The following is an 18803-nucleotide window of genomic DNA, read 5'->3' as shown; positions in this document are numbered from 1 at the left end:
TTTCTACCACACAGCACGAGCCCGAGCCCGACAGGCCCGTGAACAGGCGGAGGCAGGCCTGGCCCAGGACGAGGCCCAAGACCCCCAGGAGGAGGTGGCGGCAAGGGTGGAAGAGGAGGAAGTGGAGGAGGAGCAAATGGTGGAGGAGGAGGTGGTGCGTGAGGAGGTGGAGGAGGAGGAGGTGGAAGAGGAGTTTGTGGCGGAGGAGGAGGTGTTGGTGGCGGAGGAGGAGGTGGAGGAGGAGGTGCTGGTGGTGGTGGAGGAGGAGGTGGAGGAGGAGTTGGAGGAGGAGGTGGAGGAGGAGTTGGAGGAGGAGGTGGAGGAGTTGGAGGAGGAGGTGGAGGAGGAGTTGGAGGAGGAGGTTGTTGTGGTCGAGGAGATGGCGGAGGAGGGGGCTGAGGAGGCCACGGTTGCCCCGGACACATCAAGTTCCGAGGGGGAGGAGGCGTGCCAGGCACCGGACTCGCCGCAGATCGGTATGTTTACATAATGCATCATTCATGAAGTAGTTGTACTGGTATATGTTATGTAGCACTGGTGATTAAAAATTTTGGGCACATACTAATCATATAGACCCCAAAGTGGGTAGCTACAGATACAGGTACGGGTTAGATGGGGAGTCCAAGGCATCCCTTTCATCCAGGACACCTCTCAATTACACAGGTTTGTGGGATGGGTTGGAGGTCCATTTGGACTGCCACATAACCGTTGTAGTTAAACAGGATCCAGGAGTAAAGGGATGAGTGGATCATTTGTGGATTAAAATCACCTGCTGCAAGCGTAGATTATGACCCATCAAATAGTGGCATCGATATTGTTGGTGAATGTTATTTATAAACTGTAGGATGTATGCTCGAAATGGAGTATGGGCCGGCCTACCTTGGAATGGCGTCACAAGTTGGCAGTGTCCCCGGAGCCTCCTCTACCTAAACCCCCCCTGTAGTTCTGATTTATTTTTGTCACTCACAGAATTGTAGGTTGGTTTAGACAGAATTATGATTTAGAGGATGTGTATTGTGCATTCCTGACATTTGCATAACTCCCATGCCACCAACCATCACTGAACTTAGACTGAGCAGATTGTGACAAGTTGTTATTGACGTAGGCCATGACCTGCTTGACATTGGTTAGTCATGGGTGGGTTGTGACTGAGAAGAAACAATATGACTGTTATGTCTTCTGCAGAGTTAAGGGTCGAGGGCAAAATAGACAGTATGTAGTAAATAAGTTTGCATGTATGTATATATGTATGTGTCATATATATTTATCTATGTGTGTCTCTATCTCTCTACATAGATAGATATATATCTCTATATATATATATATACACACATGTCACCTAGCATTTGTGCAATTTATGTCGTAGTATGTGAAATGTATGCATGAATAACATGACTAATTTTTGCCCCTTTGACATGCCCACAGATGACACCACACCGGCAGATGAGGGGGTGCGTGGGGCCCTCCTGCGAGCAGAGCACCATCTCCGGCTCCTTCAAGCCGACTTGCAGGACCTAAAAGACCTGCTCATTTAATGTTTCCTTTTTTTTTTTTTTCATTATGTTAAATAGATATTTTAATAAATTCTTTATGCAAGTTCACAGTTGTTGGTTTTATTAGCACTTTAAATAGTATATGTGTAGAATGTTTATAATGTTTGACACAGGGTGTAATAGAAACCATTGCACTTACATTGCTGTAAGGGTTAATGTGTGCTATGCATGTGTTAGGCATGCTTGTAAGGATATATTGGAATCTAATTGATTCCAATTACAAATAAGCTGTTTTTTATGAGGGTAGGTAATTGAATAAGTGGGTCATGTGATGTATTGCAGAAGATACTTCATAGTGGGTTGTTTGGCGTAAATACTCCGCTTACGTGCGGTAGCACCGCTTGGCTCCCGTTCGGATGCGGTATTCCCGAGCATACTCTGTAATACTCTGTAATACCGTGCCGAATCGGAGTGTTTCTCCCGCACACGCATGGTTTGTATGTCGTCCGTAAACACGCCCTGTTCTTAAAGAGTGAGTCCGTCCGAATGCGGAGGACACGTGGGCGTTTCTACGGACGATGGCCGCACGCGGCAAAACACCGTGGCGTGCGGACCGCACCGTAAGAATGCGGGAATATCCGCACCGATCAGAATAAGGGCCCATATATGGTGCAGTGGAGCTGGACCAGCACAATATATGGTGCAGTGGAGCTGGACCAGCACAATGTATGGTGCAGTGTAGCAGGACCAGCACAATATATGCTGCAGTGTAGCAGGACCAGCACAATACTGTATATGGTCATGTAGCAGGACCAGCACAATATATGCTGCAGTGTAGCTGGACCAGCACAATATATGGTGCAGTGTAGCTGGACCAGCACAATATATGGTGCAGTGTAGCTGGACCAGCACAAAATATGGTGCAGTGTAGCTGGACCAGCACAATATATGGTGCAGTGTAGCTGGACCAGCACAAAATATGGTGCAGTGTAGCTGGACCAGCACAATATATGGTGCAGTGTAGCAGGACCAGCACAATATATGCTGCAGTGTAGCTGGACCAGCACAATATATGGTGCAGTGGAGCTGGACCAGCACAATATATGGTGCAGTGTAGCTGGACCAGCACAATGTATGGTGCAGTGTAGCAGGACCAGCACAATATATGGTGCAGTGTAGCAGGACCAGCACAATACTGTATATGTTCGTGGTCCCGAAAATTTCATATAAGGGATACTCAACCTGTACAGTGTAGCAGGACCAGCGAAATATATGGTGCAGTGCAGCAGGACCAGGGCAATATATCGTACAGTGTATCAAGACCAGCACAACATACTGTATGGTACAGTGTAGCAGGACCAGCACAATATATGATGCAGTGTAGCAGGACCAGCACAATATATGCTGCAGTGTAGCAGGACCAGCACAATATATGCTGCAGTGTAGCAGTACCAGCACAATATATGGTAGAGTGTAGCAGGAGTAAAACCAGCACAGGATTATTGCCAGCATACATTATATAAACTCTACCCATATGCAATAATGACATAATGCTATGATTGAAGTGGAATGCTATAGTATCACCTGTTAAGGTTGCCATGTAAGATAACCTATGGTGCCACCATCTGTCCTCTGGTTCTCCAGTTAGACTTCTCTCAACTAGATGACCATCCATAGCCATCCCATAATTCATTGAGAAAGGCTGATGGTACTGAATGGTATGCTCCCACTATTATTTATATACTTCTCCTTTAGGAATTATACATTTGTACCAATATTAGGAGTTGGGAGAATAGGGAACGTATTTCCTTTCCGTGTGGAGGTTGTATGACTCTGAGGAACCTCATTATAGCCCTTATTGTTTGATTGCAAATGAAACGCTATTTGTCACCGTAGCTTCCTGCTCCAAAGCCCAGACCCAAATACTACATCAAAATGTTGTATAAACTGAGTGCGAAAGTTGCTGTAGAGATGGCCCACAGTAGTGCAGATGTTGAGCATTACTATGGGTCAATGGACCAATGTTTTGGGATGGTGCCTTACCATGTGTTGTATCTGTCGGCAGGTGTTCTATCCAAGAGACAGCTTCAATAACCCTCTCATCCTGGACCTCATCTTCAAGCAGGTGAGGGCCAAATGTTCAGACATCTAAATAACCGCAATGAGATGCTGCAAACGTTTAACCTTAAATCTCTGCTTCACCTCTCATCTGCACCGATTCCCGTATCTGCAAATAGTTATTTAATTTGCCTTAGTTTCTGAGTGGTGAATGGAGTGGTATCCACCAGCTCCTCCCCCTGCCCATAGGTGCCGATTCTGTGGGTGCTCAAGGGCCCGAGCACCCACGGAAATTGATGAGCACCCACTGGACCGAGTCCCGCTGCTGGGCCGCCATATTAGCTTGCTAATTTGCGGCTGCAGTACCCACATTGCCGGATCCGCCACCTGGGAAACAGTATGCCGGGAAGAGTGTATTCTGTCCGTGGAGTACCTGCACTGCGGGGGCATTTATGTACCTGCACTGTGGGGGAATTTATGTACCTGCACTGTGGGGGCATTTATGTACCTGCACTGTGGGGGCATTTATGTACCTGCACTGTGGGGGCATTAATGTACCTGCACTGTGGGGGCATTAATGTACCTGCACTGTGGGGGCATTTATGTACCTGCACTGTGGAGGCATTTATGTACCTGCACTGTGGGGCATTTATGTACCTGCACTGTGGGGGGATTTACGTACCTGCACTGTGGGGGAATTTACGTACCTGCACTGTGGGGGAATTTATGTACCTGCACTGTGGGGGCATTTATGTACCTGCACTCTGTGGGCATTTATGTACCTGCACTCTGTGGGCATTTATGTACCTGCACTGTGGGGGCATTTATGTACCTGCACTCTGTGGGCATTTATGTACCTGCACTGTGGGGGCATTTATGTACCTGCACTCTGTGGGCATTTATGTACCTGCACTGTGGGGGCATTTATATATGTGGAACTCTGTTGCCGTAATTTGAATATTACTGTGCTCAGTAATATAAATTGGTATTATTTTGTGGCCACACCCCTTCCCCATGAAGCCACTCCTCTATATTTTTGGCTTGAGCACCCACCAGCAAAAACAAAAATTGGCACCTCTGCCCCTGCCCATTCGTTATTAACCAATGTCCCCCTCTATTACTTCAGGTCATCAGTGACACTCTGTCTGAGAGCTGCGTCAGGATCACCAAGGAGGAGAGGCAGAGAATGAGGTCATTACTAGGTGAGCCGGGCCTGTCCGTTACACATCACTGTCCTGGAAGGGGTATACGGCCGTTGGGTCGACACACATGTCACCACTTTCTAAATGGTTACATATTACCCCTAATCTCAGTAAGGGCCAGATGTATCAAGCTTCAAAAAGGGATCAAATGGATAGTGATAAACAACCAGACAATTATCTCCTGCTTATCATTTTTCAAATACAGCCTGTAACATGACAGTTAGGAGCTGATTGGCTGGTTGTTTAACACTTACCATTTTATCCCTTTTTGAAGCTTGATACATCTGGCCCTTACTGAGATTAGGGGTAATATGTAACCAGTTAGAATGTTAGATGGCCACTGCGCTTCTGAAGTGTATCGTGTTGCATACCACTGACTATGGGGGTATGTATTACAAAGTTTGGAGAGTAATAAAATGGAGAGAAATTACCAGCAAATCAGATCCTAACTGCCATGTTCCAGACTTATGGGCCCATTTACTTTTGAACGTTTGCAGCTAATTCCAAGAAAACTTTATGGGGGTTAGCCGTAAATATTAAGTACCTCCCAAATGTAAGACGAAGGGACCGCAGTCCGATTCTTCTTGTGAAATGCCATAGATATGATCAGAGCTTTTCTGACTTTCATCTCTGCAGCGGAATACAGGGTGGACTCCCTAAACGCCATCGCAGATGAGACCGTGAAAAAGAAGGTTGTTACGGCCGCCAGAGAAGAGTGGGAAGTGTATTTCTCGAGGCTCTTCCCGGCTGCGGTAAGAAGACGGAGAGAGGGAGATTTACTCTACATAGTGCATAGAGCCCTCATTAGCCATCAGTTAATGAGATAACAGCTGGCGGGAGGGGTACAGGTTACACCAGTGGTAGCCAACTCTAGTCCTCGAGAGTTACCAACAGTTCATGGTTTCCAGCTCACCTCACAGATACACAGGTGCACTCATTGCTGACTAACACATTTTAAAAGATCCACAGGTGGAGCTAAATACTTCACTTGTGATGCTGTGAGGAGACCTGGTAAACGTTAACTGTTGGTAGCTCTCGAGGACTGGAGTTGGCTACCCCTGGGTTACACCAATCGAATCACTTGGCTGCTATAGTTTACATCATTCTTGGGCCTTGTCTACGCTTTGTAATCACTATCAACCAATTTGTGGTTGTTAGTGTTTTCATAGAATGAGGGAACATTGATGTATGGCGATGTATAAATGACATTGATAATGATCTGTCCCGTGGTTAATAGAAGTATCCAGACAATTAATGATAGCATTTTGGATTTAATATCCTCATTTTCAGCCATAAGGAAGTATCCTCCGCACCAGCCCACAAGTCTACATTGATAGTTAAAGTGACCACTTGTGTTCCCGTACAGGGCAGTGTTGGTACCGGTGTACAGATTCTTGGGGTGTCTCATACCGGGATAAAACTTCTGAAGATGCTGAAGAGTGGTGGCTCCACCCCGGAGCAGATGAGGGTCTTGAGGAGTTACAGGTGCATGCGATTTTCATATCTATCCAGGGGTTCCAAAAGTGGGGGGTGATGATGATTATATAGGTCCCTTGTGTTTGGTGGGGAAGGGGGCCAGTTCGCCCTTAAGGTGGGGAAGGCCTCAAATATCCATCTGTGTGGCTGCCAGTGGCAAAATTTAAACGTTGGCCATAACCGGATTTGGTTGTGTTCCCCTCAGTACCCATGCCTGTTGCTGTTCTCTGTGGCCTTGTACCTATCTACCAGTCCTAAGGTCAGTGTAGATCAGTGTTTCCAAAACACGGTCCAAACAACCACTACATCCATTTTTGAGCATAGTTAGCTAAATAATAAATGTATGAGCTATAAATAAAACCACTAGTGCTCAAGCATGGATATACTTAAAATTAGGATTGTTAAGTTACTCAAGTGCAGGGGTAAACACTGGAGTGGAGGGTTTAGCAAGATAGAGGTGATCATCATGAGAGGGCATAAATGCCACTAAAGGTTTGACTCCTTTTGCCCAGCTCCTTCTCATTCCATGCACTATTATGCCCAGGGCCATCTTAACATTGGCGGAGGCCCCTGGGCAAAACATTAGTGCAGGGACCCCACATACACCACCCAGATACACCCCCCCACCTATATGCAGAGCGGTCCGAGCAGCGGCGGCTGGGAGCCTGTAGCGATATTGCTGGGCGGGAAGAACTGCTGATTTTGAAAAGACTGTCTGGACACTGATTGGTTAATTCTCTCAGTAGTCAATCAGTGTCCACGCAGTCTTTTAAAAATCAGCAGCGCTTCCTGCCGCCTGTCAAATAGTGCTACAAGCTTGAAGCTTCCAGTCACCACTTCCTGGACCCCACAGTGGAGTCCGGGCAGCGGCGGCTGGGAGATTGTAGCGCTATTTGCTAGGCAGCAGGATGATAAGCGCTGCTGATTTTGAAACGACTGGCAACCAATCCATCTTGGACAAGCTTCATGGGCTTCTAGGTAGACTTCTGATAGAATGGGCCCTTTGCTTCAGAAAGCTTTGCAATGAGCATTGGGTCAGTATAGGTCCAGATACAAACCGATTTGCCAGACAGCCATCCGCATATGGATAGATGGATCTGGCATAAACGGGCAGATACTTGTATTAGCATGAGGTAGCAAAGAGGACACCTGAGCTGGACTTAACAGTCGCTGGGTCCAACTCAGAATCAGAGCATAGAGCTGATTTCCAGCAGTACAGAAGTACAGATATATTTGTCTTAGCACCATGTAATGTATGTTATGTCACATTTGTTCCTTTTTTAGGCTAGTTTATCATTGTTCTGTCTGTGCCTTTTCGGTTGGATAAGTTGCAGAGAGGAAATCCTTACATGTATTCCCACCACCTGACTGTTATCTCCTCATAACATATAATGTCCTTATATTATTTCCCTTGTAGTTACACAGACATCATGTTTGTCACAGTTCTCTCCAAGAACATGCTGGAGTTCAACCTGACCAACGAGAAGCTTATACTCTTCTCCTCACGGTCCAGTCAGGTGAAGAGCATGATAGATTGCTTCTTGATGGAGCTGAAAAAGGTGAGCAGCTGATATTGGGCTCGGTGCTGAGTCGGTGTCTCAAATCCAAGGTGTCATCCTTACTCTAGGATGTCTGGCGGGAGGTTCCTGAGCTGTATGGCTTAGAGATACTTCTCCGAGCTTCCTCTGTAATTGGTATAGGGAACTTTTAGACACCATGCTCGGGCTATAAAATCCACCTCATACTTCCTTCCCACTTATTCCAATACATTGGGTTCCTCCGGTTATATTATAGCACAATAGTTGTGGGTGAAAGACTTTGGGAGGAAAACAAGGGGACCGTAATAAGAAAATCAAGACACATGTCACTCAGCATCTGTCCTTCTCCAAGATGGACCTTCTGCAGGAGAACCTAAACATTTTTGTCCATCATACTGCCCATTCATTTAAAAAAAAAACAATGTCTGTAATTTTTTGTTTTTATTTTTTCTATTTCAGGATTCCAACTATGTGGTCGCTGTCCAGAATTATGTAACGGAAGACAAGAGTTTTCTGAGTTTCCATAAAGGAGATATCATTCGTCTGCAGACGCTTGAAGGGCTAGAAAAAGGTCAGTGCTGGTGGCAGACTGTATACATATGGAACTTTGCTAATAAAAAGGTTTATACTGACAGACACCAAAATGTAGACATAGTCAAAAGGTTGACAATTCATTGGTTGACAGTGGGTAAGATCAAAAGGTTGATATGACAATTGTTTGACCAGAGCTGGCCCTAGGCATAGGCAAGCTAAGCAAATTAGGCAATTAGAATACCTAGGGGCATGCAGCTCATATTACTGAGCCAGCACTAGCAGGAGCACCCCTGCAGGGATCAGAGACAGTGGAGACTGGTGTCAATCTAGTCATTGTCTATCTTTTATCTGTTGATCTTGTAATCCACCCCCGTGGCAGACTTGAGCGGTGATTACATCCAGAATGTATTACCTACCAGGTGCTGGGTCCAGAGATGTTCAATGTTGGGCCTAATTCAGATTGGGACCCAGTTCCCCTCTTCTACTGCCTCATTGACAGGCAGTAGCATTGAGGGGTTGGGCAGGGGGCAATCTGTGTTCCCAAAAATGGTGGCATGCCACCCTGGTTTCTGGGAGGTGAGAGTCCAGGGTCTAGGTGTTACCATGCAGACGTCCTGGCCTTGCAGCCCCCGCTTCTGTTGGTCAGCTGAGTAAGCTTGTGACATTGGTCGCAGTGCTGGGATCACAGCTGCATGTAGGAGGAGTTTCTACTCTGGAGAGCTCTCCTGCATGCCCCTCCTTCAGTTCGGATGGATTCCTTAGCCAGAGATAGGGTAAAGTATATAGTGGGAATGAGATATCAAGGTAGGGTGGTGCAGTGGGCGGACTGAGGTGACTTTACTTATGTATGTATAAGTCAGTGGTGTCCCTACCTTTATAGACACCTAGTGTGCTGTCTTCAGAATGCGTGACAGAGTTGCGCATAGGCAAAAGGGGTGTGGCCTCTCTGGGTAGGGCGTGGCCTGAATCCCTGTTTTAGTCACTTAGGGGGTCTGGGAGATGTTGGGCTGCTCCCAGAGAGTGCCTCGGCACCCCTGTAGTGATGCCACTGGTATAAGTGTCTGTTTAACTAAATGTAACATAACCAAATCTTTGCCAGGAATTGACCAAACGCCCATTTATTTATAATTACTTTGGGAACGTGGTCTAAGACTGTGGACCGTGGCTATTGGGCATGTCCAGATTAGATGCATGACCCATTTTTTCCCCAAAACTTCTGATTAAGATTAAAAAAGACCAAGTGCTGACCTTAAGTTCTATAAGATGAATACGTCCCAGCTATGGGAGGGTCAGTGAACCTGGCTTCAGAGACCTCTAACTCTCTTTGTGACTTTTCATGCTGCATTATGGATCGGATAGGCCAAAGCTATGGCTGTGTTGTAAGGAAGAAAGTGATGTACTTGGAGGAACTGAAACGTGGCACCCAGGATTTTGGTGGGTTTACGTGGCATGTCCTGCACTTTTCCCGTGCTAAGATCTTACCCTCTTGTGCATGAATGACATCTGCCATTTCCTGCCCCATCACTGTCTGGACAGATGTTTTATTCTCTGTGATCCATTTATATTCCATCTGTCTTTACATTTATATTCCATCTGTCCAGGACACCACATATCCACTGTCAGACAAGACCAACCAATACCAGTTGTCCTCTTGCAGGTTGGAAGTTTGGGGCCATCCACGGCCGGGCAGGTTTGTTCCCAGCAGAATGCACTCAGCCAGTTGCAGCTCCGGATTTTGTGAACCTACCAGCTGATAGGAAGGAGGAGCCACGCAACCGGCAGAGCCGAGCGGCAGCTTCGGCGGCAGTGGCCGTGGCTGTTGCCTCAACAGCTGTAGCTCATGAGTTTGACAAGAAAATGGATGTAAGTTAAAGTGACTCTAAACTGAACCTTATATCTCCTCCGATTCTGCTAGAATGTATATGTAATTTTCCTCCTCTACTACCACCAGTGCTTAAAGAGAGTTGGTGGATCTCATTTCTGCTGCCAACTCCCCCCCCATTAGGCGGAACCACCGCCAGTGCTAGGGGATTTGGCAACCACCTGCAAACTATACATTTGGGCCCTACTGCCCAAACCTTAATAAGGCGACAGTGTGAGTACCAGGAAGGGTTGGCAGCAGGTGGAGGTAAACCAGGAGCTGCTAGGACCCAAGGAAGGGGATGGTTTCTTCAGCTCATGAGTGACACCAGACCTCATCATCTATTGACATGGGTGGTGAGCTGGGATCTTCTGTTGGAATTACTGTGCAGGGCCATGGTGGAGATGGAACTAGATCCACCTCACATTACAGATGGTGGAGCTCAGTTCCACCCCATTCCCCTCACTTTAACTCCTGACTACTACAGTCTATAAGGGAGTCTCATCCTGCTGCAACCACTAATAGATATAATATTTGACAGCTTCTATTTCATTTAATACAATTTATATACAAGTGTTTGTTCTCCCTTCGGGGCAGTTGTGTTAAGCAGAAGTAGACCAGTGGACAAGTTGCCCATAGCAACCAATTAGCATCTACCTATCATTTTATAGACTGTAATTGATCAATGCTACATCGAATGGTTGTATTGGGCAATTTGACCACTTCACGCTCTTTTTCACTGCTTGATACATCTTCTACCTAACATAATGTATCGCTTTCAGGGCTCCCCCACTCCGAGTGAATATGCCGAAAGTCTGGATGAGTATACAGAGGCGGACACCTCGGAGGTTACGTTACAGGGCACTGGATATAACATGATGGAATTTGCCAAGAAGTACTTCCGAGAGGGTCTGCGGTTGGTGGCACAAGAGGAGCAGGCAAAGAAATCCTCAGGGTGTGTACAGATAGGACCACTCAAAATACGACCCGGTGGTAGGTCATTCCGGTGACCGGTATTATTGCTTCTATCAATGAAAACGCTATAATACCCTTATCTTACTCTAGGGAGCCTTCCAAAGTCGGTTCTAAGAAGAGCCATGAATCCAGAGACCCTGCTGACATGTTGAAGTTTTCCAAGGTCAGTGAGGCTATTGTGCTGAGCGATGTCTTCACATTCTGTGTCCGATCTGTGAGGGTACCGGCATGACGGTATGATGTCTAGATACTAATGATGACAGCATGGTTAATGTCAGCATATTGCATATTGTCAGTGCCCTGCTCGACCTGCGAGTGTTTATGGGAGCTGTATACCCTGCTGCAGTATTCTAGGATTACCTGCTAATAATGGGGCAGATGTATTAAGCCAGGCGAAGAGATAAACTGGAGATAAAGTGGAAGGAGATAACACACCAGCCAATCAGCTGTGTTTGAAATATGACAGTTGGGAGTTGATTGGCTGGTGCGTTATCTCCTTCCACTTTATCTCCAGTTTATCTCCTCACCAGGCTTAATACATCTGCCCCAATGTACTTCCTCATCTTTGCGGCCACTACGCTACGGAACTTACATAGCACCATTGTCCCCTCACGGGCTCGCTCCGCTCGCCATGCTTCGGGCTCAACTTTACTAAAGGTAATAGATGGTGACATGGACACAGGAGGGTGGGGTGGACAAAAGAGGGTGGGGTACTCCTGCACCGAAAATCCTTACGTAACGGTTAATTAGTGGCTAACGTAACTGGCGTAGCGGTGGCTGCAAAGATGAGGACGTACCCCTAATAATAATAATAACACTGACAGTGTTTGGACTGATCGCTGCTGTTCTCTGTCTCTGTAGAACCCCATACAGGAGTCACTTATCGAGTTCAGTGACAGTGGCATGAACAAAATAGCCTCAGACCTCTTCCTAGGTAAGACTAAGGCACTGCTGAAGAAAATCACAGAGCCACAAGTTGATTTAAAAAGAAAAAATAATTTACTGTATTTAAATAAATCTTGGTACTTTTATTAATTAGTTAAGAATAAATAATAAGGTTTTGTATTAATACATTTATACAGAATTGCCGGCTTGTTGTTGTGCAGCTGGAAATTAGCGAATAGAAATGACACCTGAGGGGAGAAGGGGGGGGGGGGGGGGTGAGGATATTGCAGCTGACATCGCATGACATCAGTTCCCTCCCCCTGTTCCGCCATCTCAGGCCCAGATAAAAGGCAGATGAAACTGACAGACGAAAAGTCATTCGATGGTCAGCAACCATTGAATTATTTTTTAGCCTGTACGGCCGCATGTAAATGGATGTGCCAGTATACACATTCATGCGCATGCTGAGATGGACATTAGCACGGCGAAGGCAGGTATTCACTTGCCCGGCAGGCGTCGTTTCATTGCTCAGTTGACAGTGACTTCCGCTGCTTACCGAGCTAACCTGAATCACTGCCCTTTGTAATTTCGATTTTACAATACCAATAGTGTTAATGTAAGATATGTCAGAAGTGAGTGAAACGCAATAATGATGAGTCTCCCATATTCAAAATGACGAAATACGGAATATTCCATAACTTTGCCAAATGCACAAATTTATTAAAGTTATTGTATAAAATTATCTTCAGGCGTAATGTGTATAGGAAACAACTGGCAGCGGCCTACTCTAGCATCCTGAAGAACCGTCTGCTGTTAGAGGCAGCCATTTTGTGAGGGTCATTTTCGTTAGCAGGAGCGCTGGGACTGCAGACAAGTAGATCTTGTCAGCAGGGTAAGAAAGGGTTGGGGAGGAGGGGGTGGGGTGTATGGGACAGGCAGGCTTTATTTTATGGGGGGGGGGGGGGGGGGGCTTGTTTTATCGTTATGGCACTGTCCCCAAGATATCTCATTATGATAGGCAAATAGTCCATTTATGAAATACGATATATTAAATACTTCTATCCCCAAGCATTTTAGTTATGGGAGACTCACCCTGTACTGTGCATGATATGACTGAACTATGCAGTATTATGTTATATATCTGTCAGTGCTGTCCGCATACAGTAGAATCTATACAATAATACAAGTATATAGTACAATAATCTGTCACTTCTATTTCTTTCCTAAAGCTGTGATGAAGTTCATGGGAGATGCTTCACTTAAGGGCCAGTCCGAGCAGGACGTGGTGTCCTCCATCCTGAAGGTAGCAGAGAACTGTATATACTTTGGGCACTTGTGTAGCTTCACGGTGGCAGTTACGTAGTCAGCGTAGTGTCCCTGTAAGAATCAGCGTAGTGTTCCCGCAGCCCCTGTCAGAATAAGCGTAGTGTTCCCCAAGCCCCTGTCAGAATCAGCGTAGTGTTCCCGTGGCCAGCGTAGTTATCGTAGTCAGTTTCCCTGTCAGTATAAGCGTCGTGTTCCTGCAGCCAGTGTAGTCGGTAAAATAGAAACATAGAATGTAACGGCAGATAAGAACCACTTGGCCCATCTAGTCTGCCCCTTTTTTAAACATGTTACCTTAAACCATATTTGATTCTTATTTCTTTGTAAGGATATCACTATGCCTATCCCAGACATGTTTAAATTGTACTACTGTATTTGCGTCTACCACCTCTGTTGGGAGGCTATTTCACTTATCCACTACCCTTTCTGTGAAGTAATTCTTCCTCACATTTCCCCTGAATCTTCCTCCCTCTAGTGTCAGTGCATGTCCTCGTGTTCTGTTGCTCCTCTTCCTGTGAAGAATGTCTCCCACCTGTACCTTGTTAAAGCCCTTGATATATTTGAAAGTTTCTATCATGTCCCCCCTTTCCCTTCTCTGCTCCAAAGTATACATATTAAGATATTTTTGTCTTTCCTGGTACGTTTTGTGATGTAGGCCATGCACCATTTTAGTTGCCCTTCTTTGTACAGTCTCTAATGTATTTATATCCTTCTGGAGATATGGCCTCCAGAACTGAACACAATACTCTAGGTGAGGTCGTACCAATGACCTATACAGTGGCATTATTACTTCTTTCTTTCTACTGCTGATACCTCTCCCTATGCAACCAAGCATCTGACTTGCCTTCTTCATTGCTTTGTTACATTGCCTACCTACCTTTAAGTCCCCTGAACTAGTGACACCTAGATCCCTCTCTTCCTCAGTAGTTTCCATTGTAGTGCCATTTATACTATATTTAGTCTTTGGATTCTTGAGACCCAAGTGCATGATTTTGCATTTTTTGGCATTAAACTGTAGTTGAATGCAGTACATTCGCGGCTAGCCGGAGCTTACGTAGTTAGCGTAGTCAGTCAGCACTTATCACAATGGCCCTTATTCTGATCGGTGCGGCCGGATCCGAATATGCGGCCAGGACCGTGCGTGCGAAACCCCGCCTTCCATACGGATCGCCAACTCCGTCCGTACGCGGTAAGAAGCTGGCCGAACGGACCGCACGTGTATTTTTCACAGAAAACGCCTCCTCCATCTCAGGGAACCTCCCCCGTCATTCGATGGTCGCAGACCATCGAATGCAGGACCGAGTGCTCCACCAGCTCCCGCAACCTCAGACCACACGGACATTTTTCCGTGCAAAAGCAGGGATCTGGGCGGGCAGCTGACATCCGGCGATGTCATATGTCCGCCCCCTACACGTGCGTCACGGCCGCATTACCATACGTTAGCCCAGCGTTTGCATGGGAACGCCCATGAAACGCGGGGCATATGCATATGGTAATGAGCCCAAATAGCCCTTCACGCCCCTCTCCACCCCCTGTTCGGAGTGTTCACATTTCATGCGGGACAACCATGTCCAGTGACCTAAGATGGGGATTAAACATAACCACAAACATCAAAAAGGCCCAACAGCGCCTGTTCTTCCTGAGGCAACTCAGGAAATTCAACATCCCACAGGAGCTGCTGTGCGTATTCTACACAGCCATCATGGAGTCTGTCTTATGTTCCTCGATCACAATCTGGTACGGTGGCGCAAGCGAGAACGATAAACAAAAACTGCAGAGGGTAGTGAAGACTGCGGAAAGGATCATAGGGACCGACCTCCCCGCGATAAGGGATCTGTTCTCATCCAGGGTAAGGAAACGTGCTGAGAAGATCGCAAACGACAAGCTGCATCCTGGTCACAACCTGTTCGACATCCTACCATCCAGAAGACGGTTCAGGTCCATCCCAGTCAAAACGTCCAGATCCGCAAGAAGCTTCTTTCCATTAGCCGTCCATCACCTGAACAATCCAATCAAAGCGAATGCAATCCCAATATCAACAGCCAAACAACGTGTCCCTACTTGGCGACCTGACCACCATAGTCGTAGCTAGAAATTAAATGCTTGTAATGTCTTTATGTAATATATGTAATGTCATCCCTGCTTGATGCTGCACTGTAATCCACAAAAAATTCCTAGTGTGCGCAAGCATACATGGCCAATAAAGTTGATTCTATTCTATTCTATTCTATTTGGCCGTACGCCCCGCTCGCACATGCGCAGAGACGCCTCTGCACATGCGCAGACACAAAACATCGGCGGCACGAACGCACGCGGATATTACCGCACCAACCAGAATAAGGGCCAATGTGTGGGAACCATTGACCATTTTAACCTGCCTGACATGACAGGTGTGAATGTGTTCCTGAAACACCCCCACTATCCACGTCAGCCCGAAGCTGCGCTCGCCATGCATCAGGCTCGTTTTACGCGTCCCCTCGTGGGGCTTGCCTAGCTTTGGGCTCGGTGGCTCGCTGCACTCGTCAGACTTAAAATCAACTCCACGCCGACGTGGATAGTGGGGTATGATAAGGTTGGGAGGACGCGTAACGCGTCTGCTCGCCACGCACTGGGCTGGCATGGATAGTGGTGGATTGAAAAGGAGGCATTTGCCAGTATGTAACATGGAGCACTGGCAAATGCGTCCTTTATTGTGCATGAGACCCCCCTTTGTGTGCGAGATTCACGTGCTACCGAAACCCCTAACCCCGTCTCCCTGAAGTGGACATGGGCAGGGTAGCCGTACCCTGCCGCAAGAATTACTGAGATGCACAAGCATCTGAGACGCTCATGCGTCTCAGGCAGATGGAGCGACTCTCCGCCGGCACCCGCATGATCGCCTCTCTGCCGGTGTCCGCCAGCGCAGGGGATCTGGCGGTTACCGACGCTGTGTGAGAGGGGCTCACTAGGCTTGCCAGGTATGCCGGGGACAGAGCTGCAGATCGCGGGAACAGTACGGTGACTATGCTGCCTGACTGGGACACTACGCTGACTATGCAGGGCTGCCACGGGGACACTACGCTGACTACGCTAGGCAACCATTGGGCTATGCTGACAATGTAGCTTAGTCTACGCTGAAAACGTAGCATAGCCTGCCGCTGCGAAACTACACAAGTACCATACTTTGTATCACTATCTGCTGGGTATACAGCATCTATAATGGACATTTAAAGTCACGGGGGCAGATTTGCTCTTGGTTATCGCAATGGTGGTTGATGACTGTTGGTCACTTTAAATCGCAGCTCTGTGGGGACCACGAGGTGCTGAAGGATGAGGGGTATTGCCAAATCATCAAACAGATTACGGACAACTCCAGCACCAAAACGTAAGTCGGACACTTACAGTTCGGGGTGGGGGGATTCTCTCTTTTTTTTTAAAGAAAGAGAAAGTAAAGTAAATAATGCTGTACCTTAATAATAGATTATCCAGTTCTACATGAGTATAATAGCTAGTTCTCCATTCATACTGAAGAGCTGGTATCTGCACCCAGGTCACACCCCCTGGCATAACAAAGGATCAATCAGATTTAGTGTTTTTGCTCCTAGGATGCAGACATGGCCCCCTAGGTGGCCTGCCTTTTTGAATTAACCATGAAAGAGGACTTTGGGGGTAATTCAGTCCAGCTCGCTAGGCTGCATATATTTGTTGCCTATCGAGCAGGTAAACTCCACCCACCAAATGCACGCCCCCTGCCTCCTGAATCCCTGTGCTCCAATGCGAGCAGATGTGTCCGCTTACACATCCGCTTGCATGGGCCCGCACAGAGGAAAAATCATTTGATAATCACTTTTATGATGGCCGTTCTTGTATGAATTCAGGGCGGGAGCTGGCGTCATGTGGTGTCACCCGCCTGCCCCAATTAGGCAAGGCCACTCCTGCATTTGCATGGGCGTGGCCACCGTTTTTGTTGGGCACGCCCATAAAAAATGAGTGGACCCCAGCGGCGGCCTCCTGTCTGTCAACCATTTTGCGAGTGCCCTGGCAAGTGCAAAACTTACCAATGGCATTCGCTTCGGGGGGTTGCACATGCGGATAAGCGAATATACGCATGCGCACTCCCCCACCATCGGAAACGGGGCCGAATTCGGGTTATTCTGGGAAACTTTCCAGGCTGACAGAGCCGGATGGCTGCTAGTGCTCAGGTAGTGCACTGATTCCGCCAGTGTTGTGCCGGGGGCTGTGGCCGGTAGGGATGGAGAAAATGTTCTCGTCATGTTGCTTCTGGTAGCAATAAGGCTACTGCTGTGAGCCAAAATGAGCGCAACTAGAACCATTTTGTTGCCTACATTTTCAGGCTACAATTTCTCTGAATTAAGTTTACAATCCTAACAATAACAGTGTGACGTTGTGGTTGTCACAGTGAGGTTAGAGGCGTTGTGCCTAAAGCTACTATGACAAGTCTGTGTCAGTGATCTCCAGCCTGGTGTCTTATTTAGTGACAGCTGTCAGAGAGGATGGCGGCTCCTGTACATCCTTACTGCCTATCACAGATGCTCGGAGGTCCTGAAGCCGTACCTCTTCAAATTCCTCCAGGATACATGCCGAAGCCCGGGCTTGCACTTCCAAGGTAACTAACTGGCACATCAGCATTTTATCCTAAGCACTAGAGATAGTGGCAGACTATTAGTATTCAGGCACTACCGATCACTTTACAGGTTGCATAGTGAGACATGGCAATGTGGACCCTTATAAGTAAGGTTTAGACATTATGGGGGAAATTTACTAAGAATACGAATACAAAATATCGTATTAGTATTCTTAATATGAATGAATACGACTGCATACGTCGTGTTCCGGAGGGGAATTTACAAAGCAGTCAAATATGACTGCTTTGTAACCCTACGATGGCGTAATGATTCGTATTAGCGGCCGTATATACGGCCGCTAATATGAATTCCTGCAGGCAGTCTGCACGGATCAGTCAGACCCGTGCAGGCTGCAGACTGTAAAAAAAAAAAAGGTTAAATCAGTGTTGCCGACTTTATTATACTCCTCTCCGGGAGAAGCCCGGAGAGGAGAGGTTCAACAGCCGATCAGGGGGCGGGGGCTTAAGAGTGACATCAGTAAGCCCCGCCCCCATGATGCTAAACCAGCAAATTCACGGATCTCCATGGAGGGGGCGGGGCTAAAATGACGCGATTGTGCCATTTTAGCTCCGCCCCCTCCCCTCAGACCCGAGGAATGCGGCATTTTAATGCCGCGATCCAGGGGACAGCGGGGGTCCCCCCTGAATCCGGGAGGGTTGCCCACCCTTCCGGGGGGCCGAGAGGGGGACTTGATTTTCAAGAGACTCCCGGAAATTCCGGGAGGGTCGGCAACCCTGGGTTAAATACATAAATAAATGTAAAAAACAGCGTGCCCTCCCAGCCCCCCCCCCCCAAACACACACACACACAGCACCAGGCTGGAAGAGCCGGGC

The 18803-nt window shown here is 47.2% G+C and overlaps 1 protein-coding gene across 1 annotated transcript in view; it reads left to right on the top strand.

Moving 5' to 3' along the window:
* Nucleotides 1-18803, top strand: part of MYO15A (myosin XVA) — a 140949-nt gene that overhangs the window by 105173 nt on the left and 16973 nt on the right. Inside the window, exons 42-55 of the mRNA XM_083154966.1 lie at nucleotides 3559-3618; nucleotides 4678-4753; nucleotides 5390-5505; nucleotides 6120-6238; nucleotides 7647-7788; nucleotides 8227-8338; nucleotides 9661-9735; nucleotides 9959-10164; nucleotides 10945-11117; nucleotides 11228-11300; nucleotides 11999-12071; nucleotides 13252-13325; nucleotides 16627-16709; nucleotides 17821-17951. Of these exons, the coding sequence (XP_083011092.1) occupies nucleotides 3559-3618; nucleotides 4678-4753; nucleotides 5390-5505; nucleotides 6120-6238; nucleotides 7647-7788; nucleotides 8227-8338; nucleotides 9661-9735; nucleotides 9959-10164; nucleotides 10945-11117; nucleotides 11228-11300; nucleotides 11999-12071; nucleotides 13252-13325; nucleotides 16627-16709; nucleotides 17821-17951 (1513 nt within the window). The remainder of the gene's footprint in view (nucleotides 1-3558; nucleotides 3619-4677; nucleotides 4754-5389; nucleotides 5506-6119; nucleotides 6239-7646; nucleotides 7789-8226; nucleotides 8339-9660; nucleotides 9736-9958; nucleotides 10165-10944; nucleotides 11118-11227; nucleotides 11301-11998; nucleotides 12072-13251; nucleotides 13326-16626; nucleotides 16710-17820; nucleotides 17952-18803) is intronic.

This window comes from Crinia signifera, chromosome 7 (assembly GCF_055691185.1).
Source record: "Crinia signifera chromosome 7, ASM5569118v1, whole genome shotgun sequence".
NCBI lineage: Eukaryota > Metazoa > Chordata > Amphibia > Anura > Myobatrachidae > Crinia > Crinia signifera.
This window is presented reverse-complemented; position numbering and strand designations above follow the sequence as displayed.